Source organism: Hetaerina americana, unplaced genomic scaffold (assembly GCF_022747635.1).
Source record: "Hetaerina americana unplaced genomic scaffold, ioHetAmer1.1.p SCAF_29, whole genome shotgun sequence".
Classification (NCBI taxonomy): Eukaryota; Metazoa; Arthropoda; class Insecta; order Odonata; family Calopterygidae; genus Hetaerina; species Hetaerina americana.
The window spans coordinates 5,042,323-5,062,147 of NW_027286863.1; the positions used below are offsets into that span (position 1 = coordinate 5,042,323).

At 43.3% G+C, this 19,825-nt stretch overlaps 1 protein-coding gene across 3 annotated transcripts in view; it reads right to left on the reverse strand.

The window, feature by feature from the left end:
* Positions 1 to 19,825, reverse strand: part of LOC139689927 (uncharacterized) — a 313,079-nt gene that overhangs the window by 4,068 nt on the left and 289,186 nt on the right. For all 3 annotated transcript variants that reach the window (XM_071587063.1, XM_071587062.1, XM_071587061.1), the window contains exons 2-6: positions 16,873 to 17,228; positions 10,131 to 10,226; positions 7,145 to 7,327; positions 5,300 to 5,537; positions 243 to 405 (exon numbers count right to left, since the gene is read on the reverse strand). In XM_071587063.1, the coding sequence (XP_071443164.1) occupies positions 243 to 405; positions 5,300 to 5,537; positions 7,145 to 7,327; positions 10,131 to 10,226; positions 16,873 to 17,215 (1,023 nt within the window). In that variant the 5' untranslated portion in view covers positions 17,216 to 17,228. The remainder of the gene's footprint in view (positions 1 to 242; positions 406 to 5,299; positions 5,538 to 7,144; positions 7,328 to 10,130; positions 10,227 to 16,872; positions 17,229 to 19,825) is intronic.

The following is a 19,825-nucleotide window of genomic DNA, read 5'->3' on the forward strand; positions in this document are numbered from 1 at the left end:
TTCTTTGATTCGACGCAGAATGACAGCAAGTGTGCCTCTAGTACTTATGACATCAAAGAAAATAGAAAATTGAGTCCAAAATATTTTACTGATCGAGTCAGAGCATTCAGAGCCTTCCAAATCAGAAACCCGATTGAGTATGGGATCACTCAAGTGTACGGGCGAATTCTAAACTCGCTCGGCCAACAAGTTAGTTCGCCTATTATTCATAACACAGAAAGATAAATTTTGAATCTGCTCACCTGAACTCCGGCGACTTTTTTATTGTAAAAGAATTCGTTTGGTCTCTCCTTCAGCCGGAATTTCATATAATGATGCTCGGCCTCGTCCAAGTAAGTAGTGTCATTCGTGGCTTTGAACAACCATGCGGCAGCCCATGTCAGTTCGTCACCGTAATCAGTGGACCTGTTGGTTCAAAACAGAGGAAATTATTGACATGACAACTTCTAGAAAGGAATTTTACTGATAGAAAAATCAGCCCATATGATCATTTTATTCCAACTTGGTGCTGCAGAAATTAATCCAGTAAAGAACAAGCTTAGTCCGTGAGGGTGAGTGGAGCAAGAAAGTTAGTGAGACTAAGGGTTAGGAGTTGCGGTGCTTTCGAAGTGAAGACGAGCTGGTTATGAATGGAAAGGTAATGAGAACTAGGAGGATATTTGCTGTTTGGTTCACAGCCTGGTCACTTCCAATCAATTGCGAGATAGAATTGAGAGAGGGCAAAACGTGGATTCTCACCGAGTTTAGATTCCATTTTTAGAAGTGTACATAATTTAGTAATATTTCTAAAATTCTGCTTTCAAATCTTGGCGCTTAATATTCAGTAAATCTCGACTCAAGCTTCTTAAATGCCGTGTATCATAGTGAAAAATTGCAAAAATTGAGATATTCGTGTGGAGAATCATCTCAGAGAGATATTTCCACGCGTGGAAAATATTTCCCTTTAACATTTTGTGACCAGCGCATCTATAAGCTGGCGACTGGGAATTCGTAATAATGATTATAATGTTACAAATTTACTCTATAGTATGATGAAAAACATGTTTACGTTGCAACTGTTGTCACATTGTTTAAGGCTTTCAGACGCTCCTCCATGACAGGGTGTGTCCTGTCAACAAAAGATTCCCAAGGCTTGCTGCTGACGTCTTGAGGTCAGAAGTGACCTGACTTCTTACCCGAGGACGCCAGCAGCATGGCTGGAGAAACTGTTGCCGCCAAGAGTCACCCTGACCTGGAGGAACGCCCGGAAGCCTTAACCATTGCGGATGAACGCCGTGGAAACCTCGGATTTCACTGCGAATATTTCGTCCAAATAAAGCACTTGTTTTAACGGTCAAGGATTCAAAAAATGACATTCAACTAGCAGTCGGCTTGAGGCAGATGGGAGCAGCGTCAATTCTTATAATGTTAGCACTAAAAGAGTGTCTCTGGACTGTGCTCATTCGCCTTTTTCCTCGCCGTTTCTCAACCTTTGAATATTTCGGAACGATAATATGGTAAATACAAGGAAATCAAAAAGTACTACAATGGCAGGATGTTTCCCGACGGAAGTTAAAGCGGAAATATGTTGAACCGAAAATGGAGTTTAAATACCTGGAAAACTGCTTGAAGGTGAAAATGTATGCTCACGCGGTAGTAAAAAATGTCCCTTCGCTTTCGACATTGACAGGTTCCACCGAGTGACGCCAGAGAACGCTCATATCATTAAGATAACATTGCAGTTTAAATGTCAAGTAAAGTTCAAGGATAACGAGGATTGCATTTGAAAAATTAAGAGAATGGCATGGCGTGAATCGTTTTAAAAAGGACGAAGAAACAAAATAGCAATAGGTTGGCATTGGAGAGTGACATGACATGGGATAGAGATATGAAATTCAAGAAAGAAGGTATTTGAAATGCGAATATGATGGAGAAGTAGTAGTATAAGTTGGATGAAAGTATAAGTTGAATTACTTCGAAAAACTGAAAGGAAATTCTAACGAAGCTATGACATACACTAAAATCAACAAAATTGGTCCATACGATAAGTACAAAAGACCAAACATGGTGTTAAACCCCTAACACATAGGAAAAAAATAATGAATATAATGACAATTAAAAAATGGAAAAGGGAAATAAAAAGGACGCTGGATTGGTAGTCCAGGAAAAGACGGAAAAAAATACACAGGACACAGAGCAAAAGCCCAAATAAGGCGATCTCTGAAATAAAAAAGCCGCCTAAAAAACGGCAAGACATCTTCGTCGTCGAAGTTGGATGAATAGCATGAGAACACAATAAAAAATATAGGAGAGAGGAATTGGGTGGGTTCCTGGATAAAAACAGAGTGCTATTGGGGAATCCTCTGGAAGGATTGTTCAAAGGAAAAATAGTGAAAGGATTCAAGAGGCTCATGGTGCATGGCATTAATTAGAAGGCCAAGATGGAAGAGTAAGTTTTATTGGAGAACACAGAGGAAAGGAGAACCGCAGCGTGAAGACTTCCCTCACTAAGCAGAGCACACCATTCAGTCAAAGCAGGATGTGTGTGTGTGTGTGTGTGTGTGTATGTGTATATATATAAATAAATATATATATATATATATATAAATATATATATACTCATATATACAGAAACATATATAAGGAAAAGGGATAGGAACACGTATAAAGGACGAACGAGGAGATATTTTTACTCTTGTGATCCGTTTGATTCCGCCTTCCCCACCTCTATTGTGTTCGTCCTTTATACGTGTTCCTATCCCTTTTCCTTATATATGTTTCTGTATATATGAGTATTTATTCGCCGTTTGGCGGGATTTCGTGTTTGAATGTAAATATATATATATATATATATAAATATATATATATATAAATATATATATAAATATATATATAAATATATATATAAATATATATATATATTTATATATATATATATATATATATATATATATATATATATATATATATATATATATATATATATATATTAATAGGTAATCTACGGGTTAAGGTAGGGTTTTGGATGGATACAGCTACTAAATAAATATTTTGTGACTCCTAGCAAAAAACAATATCCAGCATCCTACTCTATATCAGGTCCCTCTTAATCTCCGAGTACTTTCTTCTTCCCTTCATCCCGTCCAACATCCCTATCCTGTTCCTTCCCTTTCCTCGTTTGCCTAACATTTTCCCAATACCCCCTTCAGCCACTTTTCCTGCCTCCATAGAATTTCTCCCAACAAACCCCTCTCTTCGCTCACCATACCAAGTACTTCCTCATTTGTTTTCATCTCAATCCATTTCACCTTCTCCATTCTTCTCCTCAACCGCATTTCAAAAGCCTCTAGTCTACGTCTATCCTCCTGCTTCAATGACCACGTTTCCGCGCCGTGCGTGGCTACGCTCCATATTAAAGTTTTTATGAGTCTTTTCTTAATATCCTTACTCAACGTCCCTGTCATCAACTCCCTCCTCCTTGTGAAAGCCGCATTGCCTACGCAATTCTCTTCCTTACGTCCCTACTACTTTGACCGTGTTGGTCCAAAACACTACCGAGATACGTAAACTGTCCTACCTGCTCTATTTTTTGCCCTCCTATTTCAATGTTTTCCTATGTCTTTCTCTTTCTAGAAAATCGCATAGCCTTTGTTTTATTAATATTGATTCTCACTCCATATCCGTCGCGCTGAATTTCCAATGCACTAAGCAATGCTTGCAGCCCCTTGGCTGACTGACAAACTAAAGCTTGGTCATCAGCAAACCTAATTGATTGTGCGTATTCCCCGCCCACTTTCATTCCTACCTCCAGTTCTTCCCATGCCTCTTTAATCATTTCCTCTGCATACAGGTTGAACAGTAGCGGTAATAATGGGCAACCCTGCCTTACACCTTTTTCTAACACTGCCCATCCAGACTCCCCGTTCCCCACTCGCACTTGAGCAGTCTGAGACATGTACAGGTTGCGGCTTAGCCTCCGTTCCCTCCAATCTATTCCTATTTTCTTCAATATACTCATTAGTTTTTCTCAATTCACTATCACATGCTTTTTCGAAATCTACGGAACAGGCAAATACCTCCTGGTTGTATTCTGTATTCCTCTCGATTAATAATCTCATTACTGCAATGGCATCACGCGTACCTCTCCCCTTCCTAAACCCAAACTGATCACCCCCTAAGTAATAACTTGCCCTACTCTCTATCCTTTTGTTTATGATCCTGAGAACAACTTTAGCTGCGTAGGATATCAAACTTCTTGCCCTGTATACGCCACATGATATAGCCTTTATCTTTCTCGGAATAGGAACTAAAACTGATCTCACAAAGTCTTCCGGCCAGCTTCCTTCCTCATAGATACTACGAATCAGCCCATATAGCCCCTTCTTCCCACATTTTCCTAAGCATTTCAATAGTACAGCGGGAATGTTATCCACCCCACGGCCTTATTTAGTTTCATCTCCCTTAGTGCCCTTTTTATCTCCTCGTCGAGTATGATTGGACCTAAGCTATCTTCCTCTACGTCATGTTCCTTTTCAATGTCTAACTTAGTTGGCCTAAGTTCTTTACTATACAGTTCTTCTATATATTCCTTCCATATCTTTTGGATCTTTCCTGTGTCAACTATTACCTTACCTGCCTTATCTCTAACTGTTAGCATAGATTTCCGTTTCTTACTTCCCGATAAATATTTAACTTTGCTATACAGCGCACCAATTTCACCCTTCCTCTGCAGACTTTCCATATCCTCGCACTGCGTCTTCCACCATGCATCTTTTGCTTTATTAGTTCCCCGCCTCAATTTATTGTTTAATTCTTTGTACTTCATTTTGCCTAACTCTGTGTGTACATTCTTCCATTTTCTCTGTTCATCCATCTTTGTAATCATCCCATCCGTGATCCATGGCTTTCTAGGACTTTTCGCGTTACCGATTCCAATATTTCCTATATATTCGATAGCCCTTTCTTGATACTTTCCCATTTTTCTTCGACAGTACTTAGCTCTTTACCATCCTCCATGATTTCCTCTACAGCCTGTTGGTACTCCTTCCTTTTCAATCCATTTTATGCTTCTACATTCCATTTTCTAACCCTTATCTTTTTGAAACGGACGCTATATTTCATAACATGAAATGTAGCGTGATATTGGTGAAATATGAAAAGACTTGAAAGACATGCACCAATAATTAAACACTGAAATTCCAAAATAGCGGTGATAAAACTGAAAAATCTAAAATGTTGACAGTGTCGGTCGAAAATATGATTGGCTACATTGGTTGTTGGATTCTCCGATCTGCGCGATTATTTCGGCGTGTCTACTCACTCGTAGTACTGGGCCGCCCCCTTGATTGCCTCGTGGTATAGGCCCCTGTATTGGCTGGCGAAGCGGTACAGCTGCTTCGAATGCTTCAGGCAGAGGTCGGCGTAGGTCCGGGCGTCCATCGCGGGGGCGTTGGTGCCGTCCAAGTTGATGGCACCGGCGTCGAAGGCGTCGGCAGTGGCGCGGAAGGCCAGGGAGGCGGCGGCGAGGGCTGCGGCCGTCTCCCCAGCGAGATCCGAACCTGGGCGGGGGAAGAGGAGAGAAGGAGTTAGCTTCGGAGAAGATTAAGACACACCTTGGAGTAATTGGGAATCACTTAATGGAGCAAAGGTTAAATTACAGATCGAAGCTCTTGCATTAATTGGAAGGACGTCTCTTTAGCGGTGATGCTGAAAATGTATTCTTGCTCCCATCGTACTACGGTAGGAGAGATCATGTTAATAGAATTAGAGAGGGTAGAAGTGTAGAATAGATAAATTTAAGATGTTATTTGTTACACGAACGATAAGGGATCAGAATAACATTGTCCAACAGAGGTAGTGTCACGTTCGGGTAAAAGTTATTCTGGTGAGTATTCACCCCCTGCCATACACCCCGGAGCTGGCTTCCAAGGTATATAAATAAATAATTAAAACAACCTTCTTCACTGAATATAAGCTCCGATGTTAACGAGGGAGAAGAAGCGAACGCGACTGGGCGAGTTTGAGATGAGTTCTACATCGATGCTGTTTTCAAATGGGACTGATTTATCTGTGTTCACAAGTCACATTTGCTTGAACAAATATGTACAAACTACACGGGTAGTACGAAGGTCATCCGGAAAGTAGTACCCGTTCGTGCCGCATGAAGTGCTGACGACGCGAGTAGCCGCTGGACGAGGTCAGATAGCTTCAGTGGCTTGTCTGCCTTCTCTGAGCCAAGTTGCGTGACGCTAGCATTGCCTGTGTTGTTTCTGTGATTGTTTACAATGTTTAAAAAAATTGAGAACGCCGCCAGTTGTGAAGTGAGGGCAGTGATTAAATTCCTCAATGCAAGAAACGTTCGCCCATGTGATATTCATCGCCAATTAAAGGAGGTGTATGGAGACAATGTAATGGACGAGTCGTCTGTTCGGCGGTGGTGTCGCAACTTCAACATGGGGAGGGGGAACACACACGACGATGAGCGTTCGGGGAGACCGTCTGTCATTACAGACCAACTGGTGAGCTCAGTTGACGAATTCGTGAGGAACGATCGGCGCGTCACAATTGATGACATCTGTGAGCATTTTCCCAATGTTTCTCGAACAATTGTTCATGAAATTGTTAAACACCATCTGCATTATGCAAAAATTTGTGCAAGATGGGTCCCTCGCGTATCTCAATGAGCTGGCGGCGAAGGACTATGCAGCAGGAATACAGAAACTTGTCACACGTTATGAAAAATGCCTTAATTTGCTTGGAGATTATGTTGAGAAGTAGTTTAAAGTATCCTCTTTCAAATAAAATTTTTTATGTTTGTTAATATTTACTTTTGTGTCTTTATTTCACGAACGGGTACTACTTTCCGGATGACCCTCGTACATGTATTTATTTATGTGTGTGTGTGCGTGTATGGCTGGGTCGCGGTAGTCCAGGGGGTAGAGCTTTGGACTACTGACCGGAGGACCCGGGCTCGATTCCTGCGCTAGCCTCTCTTGGCACCTTCTGCTCCACCCAAGCTACGTGTTTTTGGCAAGCACTGGCATTTGGTTTTGGCTTTCAGATATCCAGCCTCAAACTGTCAAATTTCATAGGCAAAGTAGCCTGTGGGTCACAAACGAAGAAGGGGGTGTACTCTATTCTTCCGACTCTCCCGCAAGTAACTCACCTGGGTGGTTGGCGTCTATTTTGTACGTTGGCCGAGACATGTTGAGGTCCTCGGGGCGGCCCCAAAATTTGTGGTCGAGGTTGAAATCGCCTACTTGTCCATAGAACTCGTTCGGTCCCACGTGGCACTTGATGAAATAATCCGTAGCCCACTTGATTGCTTTAATTGCTGGTCCCAGTTGGCCTAAGAAAGACAAGGGCATACATTTACACCAACCATAGCTCACATCAGAGGCATTAAATCATGGCTAAGTCAAAATATTCACCTAGAAATAAAAATAAGTCGATATTAAATTTTTTTGTGCGTATGTGCTGATTAACACGAATGCCACATAGTTAAACATTAAATATCCTAGCGCCTTATATAAATACTCAGCGCATGTTCATGGGAAAATGCAATGCAATGCTCAATACAATTGCCCGCAGTGACAATTGACAAAATTATTTAATCGTTGTTGAAAATATACCACCCTTATTCACCCTAGGATGATGTAATTACATTGAAACCGGGCGCATTAAATTTTATTGTGTTGGAAAATTGTCAATTTTTCATTAATCAATTAATTTAATAAATTATAAAGATACGTAAAATTCAGAATACTAACCGCTTCTAGCAACCATTACCTACAAAAATCTGAAAATACCGAAATGCCATGGAAATTATTACAATGCCTTTTACAACAATACTACATTTGTCCCCAGTGTGTAATTGTCATCACCGAATCCATGGGCCAAGATCTCTCCAGTTCAGGACGACGTAGAATACACCGTGAATTGAGGAAAGGATATCACCTTAGTTTCCACGACACCATGTTAAGCTTGATTATTCGGGGATGCTTAAAACCATTTAAGATTAAAGTTTTTTTCTTTTTGTATGACTCGTGCCAGTTTATTTCAACAAATAAGAGAATTCACGGAGAATACTTCGATCGCAAATTTTCCAAGTGAAGATTTGCCGTAGATGTCTCCCGCAGTGAATTTAGCCAGTGGGCAAACATATTAATCAAGAACTCCAGGACAAATACTCCTTCACGAAGATGACAAATATTAAACGAATATCTTTTATTCCACCTGGCCGTCATGATAATATATCAATTGAGGACGGCGGAGGGCGAGTTCGGCCCTCCTCGGGGTCAAGCGGGGATTTCCCGAATTTTCCTGCGCCCAATCATCGTAAATAACAACATTAACATTGAAGCTTTCGAAAAAATAGTACCCTCTATTCTGGGGAATTTTCGCTACTGTGGCCCCTCGATTATCAAGATTGACTTCCATTGCGGCGGCATTGACTAGGGCGACCGAGAGAACGACTTACGATTCTGCGAGGCCACCGCAAATGCCCTCTCGAAATTTTCCGGATAAAAAAATAATGTGCAAATCGCCTTGCAGCCCCAAGGGCCAACTGGGACATGAGGCATCGGGATTTACGCCCAAAGCGGACGCACTCCCGAACGGACGTGTCCACTCCGCCGCGATCGAGGAAATCCCGACCAAGCATCCTGGTCGCACACGCTGGGCGTGGGAAAAGGAGCCGATCGTAAGCCAGAAGCCCCGCCAAGCGACAGCCGCGCTTCGCAATTTATAAATCTTACCGCCCGATTACGGGAGATTGGTGCCGGGGCATTTAGGCCTAGTTTGCTAACATTTCCACAAATATTGAAATTGACTTGCAGTAAAAACGTAACCGGTAACTCGACAGATATGTAAGGAAAACGTTCTCTGACCACAACATCCGCTCTTTGTCAGCAAAGGAGGGCACGAAGAAAAATGTGAAGGATTTGCAAGAAAATAAATTGGAGTTATCGCAAATCATGGATTTTTTGTGCTAATGAACCACCACACAAATCGACAGTGAAGCCATTTAAGATTGCCGTCTTACTCGATTGGGTACGTTGCAAAACTCAATTTTGTATGTGTCTTCCTAGTGTGTAAACACACTAGGAAGACACATACAAAAGGTAAGCACAAGGTAAAGGTAAACACACTTGACACGCACCCTAGCGGTGGCTTGCAGGGGACCTGATAAGATAGATTGGAAAAGCAATTAGCTGTCACTGCAAATGATTCCGCCTCTTGCCGGTTTGAGGAGAGAATGTGAGAGTGTAATTTCAAGCGAAAAATCGCGCAAATTCAGAATATTTATATGCATGCTGATTAAGTTACGCGCGGGTTAAGTACCATGTGAAAACAATTACTTTCAGATTTTTTTTAGGGTTTATATTCCAACTTGTCCAGAAAATTTATCCTGACCAGAATAGCTCACAATTTTTCTTATCACTGATAGTTTTGATTACGGTAGAATAGGTGAAAAAATGGCGCTACGGGGAATTCCATTGATTACTACTTCAACTGTTCCCGAGTTATATTCAATCGGACTGAATTGGGAATAATTCAAATTCCAAATTACTACTCTTGCAAGAAGTGATGATTCTAGGGAAATATCTAGATAATAAACTATTACAATTTTTCCCTCGCACGCTTTGTCAAAATTGAGGAAATCGATACTCATTATTACTCTAATAGGGCATTACTAAACAATTTATTTCCATTAAAATCCATTTATCTTTATTATTCTATCATTTATTTACTAAGTTTTGTGTTGACTATAGTTATATTGGCTTCCCCTTGGTTAATACCGCTTAAACATATTTACATAACCAATGCCTTGATGATGTTTTAGTCATTCCCCTCCATGGATTGTATGTTTCCGTCTAGCGTCAAAATGAAGACTCGGTGCACTCCGATGAGCGATGATACATTAATTATCTCTGGAGGGTTGTCGATCAATAAATGGGGTGACATGCTTGCAACTCCCAATAAACAAACAGCGCAGCGCGCCAGCAAAAACTAGAGCTTCACTACCAATTTGGAATTGGTTGAATGTAATGCTCCGTGGTGCGTAAAAGAAGCACGCTGCTTAAGAGTATTCATGACACGACGATGAAATATGCCGGGGAGTTATGACGGCAGGGAACTGAGGCACTCACCTGAGGCGGCGTAGGCGTCGTGGTACGACAGCAAGCCCCAAGACAGCAAAGTAGTCGTGCTGGCCATTGTGAATCCGAACTTCACGAAGTCACCAGCTGCGAAGGGAAAAACATTAACCTGTTAAACGCCAACACTTTTACCAAAAATGAAAGCAGTAACTTGTCAGAGGGGAAAAATCAATAGAATATAATTCACAATAAGGAAACGATGATGAGCAATAATAATAATAATAATAATGATAATAATAATTCTGTTCAAAGTAAATATGTAAAGAATAAAAAACATCTGTATTTCGAGAACAATATGGAGGGCACAGGAATCAGAGATATTACATGAAGTATCCATAAGCAAAAATGTAAGTTCCCAATGTCGATGAACGTAATAACGAGTCAGTAAGTCGTGCATCGCAAAGTGCCAACCTATTCAATGCGAGTATCATGAAAAAAAGAGGGTTCCAACGCAGCGAGATTGTTGCTGTGAGAATGAGAGGCCATCTCAACGAGTTAATACGCATCGAAGAGATCTCCGACTCAGCATAGGTCGAGTGTCCCCTCCCAAGAGGCCAAGAATCAACGAGATCGCGATCTGCACCGAGGGTGTGCACTTGGCTTATTGTGTCGATTAAGCAGAATCATATTTATTGTCCCTCGGGCCTCCCAATCGAACCCATCCCCGATTACGTTCCGAACTGATTCGTTAAAACTTTCGGCTTCTCCAATCCACCTCCCTCTCCGACTTTCATGCGGCACACCGGGAGGCCCGGGTTCGATTCCAGGTACCGGAAATATTTTTAGGGGTTAGGAGGTGGAAGAGAATTCGTATTCTCAATCTCACTCCAAAATAAAAACGACTGTCTATCTATCATGAAGCAATTAAACAATTTCATAACATGCAGAAACAATATGAAGAAATATAAATTGTATACCCATTTTGATAATTCTCTAAACACAAATCATAGTTTCCCATGCAATTCAAAATAAAAAAATACTGATTAGTTTCAGATCTTTAAAGAAAATCCCAAATACGAGAGTAAGTTTCGCATCTTCCAAAGTGCTCACTCGAGCGTAGAGCCCGTCGACTGCAAATTAACAACTCGCTGAGAAGCTAAAAATACTAGTTTATTGTATTTGTCGGGTAGCAGACCTTCGTGTGCCCCGGGCGCCGCTTCCAATACACTTGCATTTGCGGTCGAGTGATGAGGCCAACTTAATATTCCCGCGGCGTACGCGGCGAGGCCTTGCAAAACCAAGAAATCGTGACAGGGATTAGAAATCAATTGCGATTCATGCAAGAGTGCTGGGAGAAAAGCCATTTGTATACCGTCTTACAGTCCGTGTATACTAGACGAAGTAGACTGCTTCCCTCTAAAGGACTGCCCAAACAGGCAGATATACCAAGAGAGACAAGTTGGAACACCTACCCCCTTCTTTTTTGCGACGCCTGTTAGCATTTACTTATACTTGTCCGCGCTGCGAAATACGCAGTTTGAATCGACGAAAGCAAATTGCATTGGGTGCCTTTACAACGGCTGTGCCCACCTTGCTACTTGTTCAAATGCACTTTCATTCTGAACTCATGGAATTGCAAATTACCAGTGGGTTGACGTGCTTCATTCATCTTGGGTGTGGTCAGGAAATGATTTTGCCGAATATCCTATTCAATTTCGCATTGGCCAATGGAATTATTTCTCGCTTAAACGATATCAAGCTCTGTTGGAATGAGGGAAGTCGATCCTTGAGTCATTGAGTCATCATCCCGCACTCCCCCAGCACACGACTGCCTTATCAATATTCATTTACGCAAAGAACAACAAGTAATCAGTCCTCGTGCAGTGAAAGAAACATTCGTGGACGTCTCGGGTGAAAGAGACAAACCATTTCTTCCAATCGGATGGATTTCAAGAATTATATTTAGCCAGCGGTCAAAGGAAATATCACTCTGTGGCATTGGCAATCGGTTACTGGATGGACCATGTGTCACAATTTATGCTCGATATCCCTCATTTAACATTTTATCTATACGAGAATGGCTAGTTAAGAAATAGTCGTCTCTATGAATTGAAATTGTCTGAAGGGATGTAAAATGAAATCCTTTGTGTGTATCACCAAGCACGGTTAAAATTTCAAATAAAATTATGCATCTTTTCCTATAGTAAATACATGAAAACAATTTCCCCGAAGGACACAACCTTTTCGACCCAGACATAGCACCCATCCTGAAGAATATTCGATAATGGCTCAGCACGAGTCAAAGTGATCTCGTCCCGGCGTCGCCCGTCCAACCCCCCCCCACCCCCCCCCCCCCGCTCTTGCAATCGACCTGCAGATCCACGGGCACACCGGCGAGGCGCGTTCAGCTGCAAACTCCGAAGAGAAGGAACCACGGGAAATCAGTTCCCAGGGGCCTCTCCTCGTCGGCCGCCGGGGCGGCAGCATTCCCGCGGTTGACAAAACCTTGTTGGACGGCGGCCAAGGACGGAGGAGCACGTGGGTGGAGCTCGCAATGGGAAATGCCCACGTCCCCTGCCTTGTGCACGCGTATCCGTCGCGGGGGGAGAGCGCGACGAAACAGTTCGCGAGCGGTGTGCCATTGCACACTCGGGGGCCACCGAGAGGCGTGCTGGAGTTGAATCGGGGCCATTTTGAAAAATTACTTCATAAGTGTCCGGGTGCCATGCATTAGATGGAATGTGAAAGTATTGAAAAAAAGATTTTAATCAAAGTAGAAATGTTACAATTTTTATATCGGGAGGAAATAAGGGTCGCAAGAAAACCACATCAGAATATACGAGAATTCAATGAGGCTGAATTTCTAGATATTGGGTTAAGAGACACATTTATCGTAAATTCCTCTCGGGTCCTCCACCGGGTTATATCGTCCATATCGGCCGACGTTTCGATGCCCTCGAAACGTCGGCCGGTATGGTCGATATAACCCGGTGGAGGACCCGAGAGGAATTTACGCAGCTGATACGCCGGGAAAACACCAAATCTTTTATCAGATACGTTTATGCACTGGGCTCAATAGGTCGGCATGAATCTATAAAACTTCCTTGAAGACATCAATCAGCATTTCGATATCAATAGTATTTCAGGGACCGTGTATTTCTGCAGGGGGAACTAAAATACTCAAAATTGGATTATCATTTTAGCTGTAAATGAAGACCGATATCAGCGAAAATGCGTCGATACATAGTGATGACGATGATAGTACCAATGATATACAAATATAAAAATATAGAATGTACGGGTCGTATCACGGATGCAGAAGTCGCAAGAGGGGCAGAGTAAGAATTCAATCTACGGTAAACACAGAAGGAGATCGAGACAATCCCTCTTAGGCGTGAAAACAGCCCCTGAAGATGATAGCAGAAGAAAGAGCGAAGCGAAGAGAACCAAAGAGGAAAACCCATCCTGGAATTCGCCAAGGACACAGCAAGAGATGAGAACGTGAGGAGTAATGAATGCGTAGCGGCAAGGCGAGCAAGAAGACAAGAAAGTGAACCCCGAATGAACCCCTCTCTAATTATATTTCCCGACGGTGACGACCACTGCTGTAGAGCAGCGGTCACTTTTCAGCAGCAGACCATTACGCACGACCAACACCACTGCTATATATAATCAGCAGTCTTCTTAGAGAGTCACTTACGCAGCTCATGTTCCCACAGAGCAGATGACACAACGCGAGGCGCCAACGGGATATATGGCACCCCCCCCTCCCCGTCGGGTGGGAATCGACGTAGTTGGCGGGTGGGTGTTCGGAAAAGGGAAGGGTGGACCGGGGGGCAGGGGAGGCTGGGGGTTGGGGGGGCGAAGGAGTGAGCAGTGTCTTCCATCGATGGAAAGAAGAAAGGGGGCTGCATGCGACTTCCTCCTTCGCCCTCCCGTCACGCACACACCCAGGTAAACACGTGGGCCTTCTCCAACGTGATGACGCACGACTCTAATTGTACGTATCTCGAGGCAGGAAAAATCCCAGATATTCGAGGAAAAAGCGACTCGGCGTCACACTCGATGATAAGATCAAGAGAAACATATCTGGAGAAAACCTTTTGGTATGCCTCCTCAGACATCCTCGGCGGCCGTACCCATTGGACGGACGTCAACAACGGGTGGGTTGCCTCGGGCACATACAAATTCACTTGTAGAGCAATGAAGGCGCGTGTTTGGATTTCTATTGACGTTAATTTCAGTTAATATGGGACGCTGAAGATAAAAATATCCAAGGTTTGATGCGGCACTCTCCCATTCAGAGATACGCCAAGCAAAATGAGAAATGCCTTCTGTGCAGAAATCGAACTGATTCGGTGTTCTTGAAATAAATTCATATGAGTACACACAAACGCAAAACTGTATCGTCATACCGGAATCGGCATGGCAATACACAAAAAGCTCCATGTCTAATGGGAGGAAATTTGTCACCGAATAATTGATAGTTTTGTCGTTGTTTTGCCTCGGGTTTCAATAGCTTCTGATAAAATAACGAAGGCTATCGCCATTCGGGCCGCTGAACAAAGATTTGAGGAATAGAACGGCTGAATTATTCGTATAGAACGTAGATTTTAATTAATCTCAGAAAAGAGAATGAGTGGATACTTGGAATTCCATTGAAATGTGAATGCAGAGAAAGTCTGAGGGCAGGAGAGCGTGTGGAATGAGAGAGCAATGGGATGAGGAGAGGAGGAAGGGTGCAACATACTAAAAAAGGCAATAACCGCGGGATTGTAATTTGATATGCTTTTTAAATGCGCGCAACCAAGTTTCGAGTCTGTCACCGCGTATACTCCCGCTGCTATATGCGTCCCTTTATTGCGCTGCTTAGCGATCTTCCGTCGACGGACGAACGACCTAAAGGCGAACTTCGAAATATCCCCTGGAGACATTGACGATCGAGCAACCAACTTCCTGACCTAAGGTCGCGAGGGAAGGCAACGCACCCTGGCTCGCCAGTGCCCCACCCCCCAGCCGCCCTCGGCCCGTGTCACACGCGGGCGGATGTCCGCCAAACCGCCCTCGATCCCAAGAACGGCCGCGTGCACACGCACTGCACTATATCGCCCAGACGCCGGCGGGCCGCGCGGTCTCCGCAAAGCGAGAAACACTCGCTCCGTGGAATTTTTCGCTATCGCCGAGAGGGTTTGAGGGGAAGGCGGGATGCTCTCTTGCAAAAGGACCCCGGCGAATGTGGCGACGCGGAGTTTGCGTGCAAGTCGAGGCTTCGGAGGGGAAGACTCAAAACAATGTCCATGGACCGTCTTCCGGATATCGGCAGGCGTCGGGGGTCTCTGGATGATTGAACGCGAAGTGAATGAATTGATGGCTCGAGTGTGGTGATATATTGGGACAACGTCGATGGAGACCTCGCATAAGTTAGGTGAGGGATATTGGTAAGCGTATGCGGAAACTTTTGAGGCGTAGGTTCGCAGAAGAATGGAAATAAAAAGCTGAATGGAGATGAAGGCAAACGCAAAAGTGAAGGACGGGGGGGGGGAGGAGGAGGAGGAGAAAGTGGCAGAGAAAACACGGAGAGGACAGAAGACGTAAATAGAAAAATGCTGAGGAGTACGGTGCTTGAAAATGCCACGGAGGTGAGAATGATGGGGCACCAGAGTCGAATGCTGTGAAGTCGGCATTGCACACACTCCCAAGCAATAATTACGATCAAATAGCACACAAATTAACCTTTGAATGAAATGATTAAATTTAAACATATAACCTTAGGAGAATATCTCATAGATATTTCTGTGATTTTTTACAAATCGAGATGTCACTCCGAATCGAATAGAACGTTGTAATGCGAAAAAAATGTTTCAATTCTTCGGGAACTGTTCGGGAACCTAATAAAGTAAGGATGACAGGATACAATCATAAAATGGAAAACTGACTGATATTACGGACAATGAATTACAGCTTACAGATGACTATAGGAAACGTGATGATGCAAGAAAAGAGGACTAACTGCGGAGGAGCACGAATCTAACCCATCGTAAAATCATCAGCACCGGACGCAGTCGAAAAAAATAGCATTCTAATTAAAAGGACACTTTATAATTTATTTATTTATATACCCTGCAAGCCACCGCCAGGGTGTGTGGCAGGGGGTGAGTATACACCAGACTAGTTTTACCCGAACATGACCCTACCGCGATCGAACAATGTTATTACGATCTCATGAATCCAAGGTTAAATTTACTGCGTAAATTTAAAAAAGATTACTTGAGATTTTTAGGAAGAGCTGGAAAAAATGTATCAGTCCCTTCTGAAAAGTGAATTACGGTTAAACGAAAGTTAATTGACTGTAGGAAACATGTCATGTTTCGGGAATCATCGTTCATGTTAATTAAATATTTTTAAAAATTAAGCAACGAAACGATGATTTACAGTAAAGTGGAAAACTAAATTTTCCTTGGCACGAGGGAGGCAATAGCGGGGGTTAGGGGCTCAAACTTTAAGTGGCCTTAAAACCTTTCCAAAAATGTATTTCGTGGACTTAGCATTCATCTCCAAGCCACGATTTACGTGAATGATTAACCTTGGAGTAAAGAAAGAGGTGCCTATCCGAATATTGTCGCGGTAAGGAAAAAAGCTGGATTTGCAAAGGCACAACCTGGATAATTACAGTGGGTATTTGAGTGAATCTGCAAACCACCTTGCATCAACTGGAGCCCCAGAACAAGGTCCCAACGAAGGCAACAACACAGTCTAGCTAGTTTAGTGGCGACTTAATAAGCAACAGACTCACCATCATAGTAACCTCCCGTGAGGTCTTCACCTCGCTGTCCGTGGTCCCCAAGCGCCGAGTCCCCCCTCCACGGGATCCTGTTATCTTTCGGCAGCTTTCCGGACCTCTGGGCCTCGTAGAAGAGGAGCGACAGCTCCAGAACCTTGTCGTAGTCGTACTCGGAGGGGGGCCCTTGGGGAGGCTTGCCGCTGGACGTTGCGGACCCGTGGTCCCCGGGCAGCTTGTTGTCCGTCACGTGTGGCAGGAACTTGGTGGTGTGGTTGGTGGAGGGCACCGCGGCACCAAGGGCCAACTGGGGCAGCGATGACACGAGGGCGGCGGCGGCCAACAGCAACCACGCCATCTCCGAATCGAACCTGCGGGAGACAAATGCGGGAGGGAGGGTGAGGACTGGGACAAGGCGTGGGCGGTTCCCGGGAAGAGGGAGGTGCTCCCGGTGACCTCATGCACCCGCGACGCTTTGTGGAAATTAAGGAGACGTGAAGTATTTCGTCCGCATTGGACAACCCTCCACATGATTTGAAAATACCGCCTCACGAAAGATAAAAAAGTGCGAACAACAAAACAGTCTCATGACCCACGAACACTTCCTCTCACCATAGACGCATATCTGAAAGAGAGGGCGTTAATCCATCTATATAGGTCTAAATCTGTTTTTGTTTACTTACTTCAATATACGTAGCAAGCCCCAAGGAAATCAAATCTGGCACATCATAGTATGCTAAAAATGGTCAGTACATCACAGTTTGCCATACATGGCCCGGTAGTTTTGCTAAAACTTCCAAGGAAAAGTTTCGTAACTTCGCCTGTTGTTTCTTGTACTCAATGAGGTGGAGAAAATAAATATCTCTCCAAGTAGAAGTGAGAAATGCCACGGAGAAACCCCAAAATGCCATGCGGCACCTCATCACCGTGCCACGAGGCGGTAACCACGTCAAAATGTCATACCGTTGTCCACCTCGTGTATGCATTACTAAGAGTAATCCTAGAGAAAAGTATACTATACACACAGATAGGAAATAGGCTTTCATGGGTAAATAAGTATATCACGGGAAAATATGAATGTTTTCCACTTCAAATCTACGGATAAAGTCATGTCAGGAAATAGATTGGATAGAATGGGTGCGGCAACACAGCTTCCTATTTTCAAGAGCAAAACCCCTTTTAAAAAGAAAGTTATGTTCCCGCACTCTCTATATAAAGAAAATAAATAGTTTTCTAGCTCATCAACACTTCGTATTCAATCCGCAGTGTCGTCTAGGAGCAAGGCCCGTCTAGCTCCCATGCCACGAGAGATTCCCGGTTTCTGCACCATATAGAGAGGAATAAAAATTACTGTAATAGCTTAATAGGAAATGTCTATTAAATTAGGAAGCGTGAATGCGAAATTGTAGACATTATACATAAAGGCGCAGGACCCCATGCGAAAATAAGATGCTCGTGTTCGCGTCTTCCAAAAACGCCAAATCGCAGCCGATGGATAAAAGAAAGCTTGGAACTTAAATAAATAATTTAATTCGATAATCAGAAGTTTGAGGAAGGAAGAGGGGAAGTAAGAGGGCCGAGAAGAGCAAATGAATAAGAAACACACAACATTGCGTGCTTTATTCCGGAATTCCCGCGTACACAGAGGTGACTTATTGATTACTTCATAACTGATTCAACAAAAGTGACCGTTCTCCGTTTGCGTCCGATGAATACGGTAAACTGCAGAGCACGCAAGGAAAATGGCCGCCAAATTAGACCAGACCAAGAAATAAATCTCCCATTACCAATGAATTAGGTACAAGCTTTTTACTTTCAGTAATTTCGCGGCGATTCAAGTTATTACTAAGGTACAATGTCTGAAACTGTTGAATTTCATCATGCTTCATTCCACCAGACATCGTGGATTGACTTTTGATCTCCGAGACCATTTAAATTAGAGCAAAATGACCTGGAGAGCGAAACAAACACGAGGACTTATAATGTCAACAGGGAATGACGAATGTGCGCTCAAAAGGCAAGGATACGACTTTTGAGAAGTGGGTGAGGTGGAGAATGGAGAATGTAAGTTTCACAGAGAGGAAGACAAAAACGCTTAAGTTTTAAATACCGATGGGGAGGGAAGGAAGGCAGTTAGTGGGGGGGAATCCGAAGAAGGCAGACGCAGTGAGTGGAGGAAATATTGAAAGATAGTGTCGTGTCGAAGGCCGTGATGAGAGAAAAATGTTGAGTAAGTGGGGTAGAGGAAGGATAATAATGTATCTTTTGGCATTAAGCATCTTTTGGCAGGCAGAAACTAAGAGAAACGAAGATAATAAATAATGCAGGTAAAGAAAGAGGAAGTTCTATCGATACTGAAGCAAAAATTTGTTAGAAGATGCCAAAAATATATCTTTGAAAAGGTGGATCACCCTGAAAAAGTTCGAATATAAATGAAAAATATAAAAAAAGGTCTTAAATTCACCCCAAGTAACTCGTCATGCGAGCGAGACTTTTAAAAAAAGGGGGCGAGCAATTAGCAGATCTATTCGCCGTTGGCCGTAAGGGCAGCCAAGGGGAGGAGCCAAGAGAGGGGGTGAAGGATAAAATAAAGTCCTCGTAGAGTCCGGTTCAAGGCGATGCACGACAAACTGGAATACAAAGTCGTCATGGTGCACTCTCAGCGTTATCTCACCCCATCGTTATAAAAAATAAATTATTGTACATTAATATAAATCGACAACAATTCTGGAAAAAAGATCAGGAACAATACTACATCGTAAATTTCCAGCCCTGGCGTCCAATGCTCCATTATTCATTCCACCGCGCTTTCCTCGGTATTTTCCAGATCCACTAAAGCTTAAAAAAGAAATAACAGAATCTTGGCGGCAGGAACAAAGAAGTTCCAATTGAGAGAGGAAAGTGATTCAGAAAGGAACCCCGGGAAAGCATACCTCTTCCTCAAGGTGAGCGGGGCGTGCCGGATAGT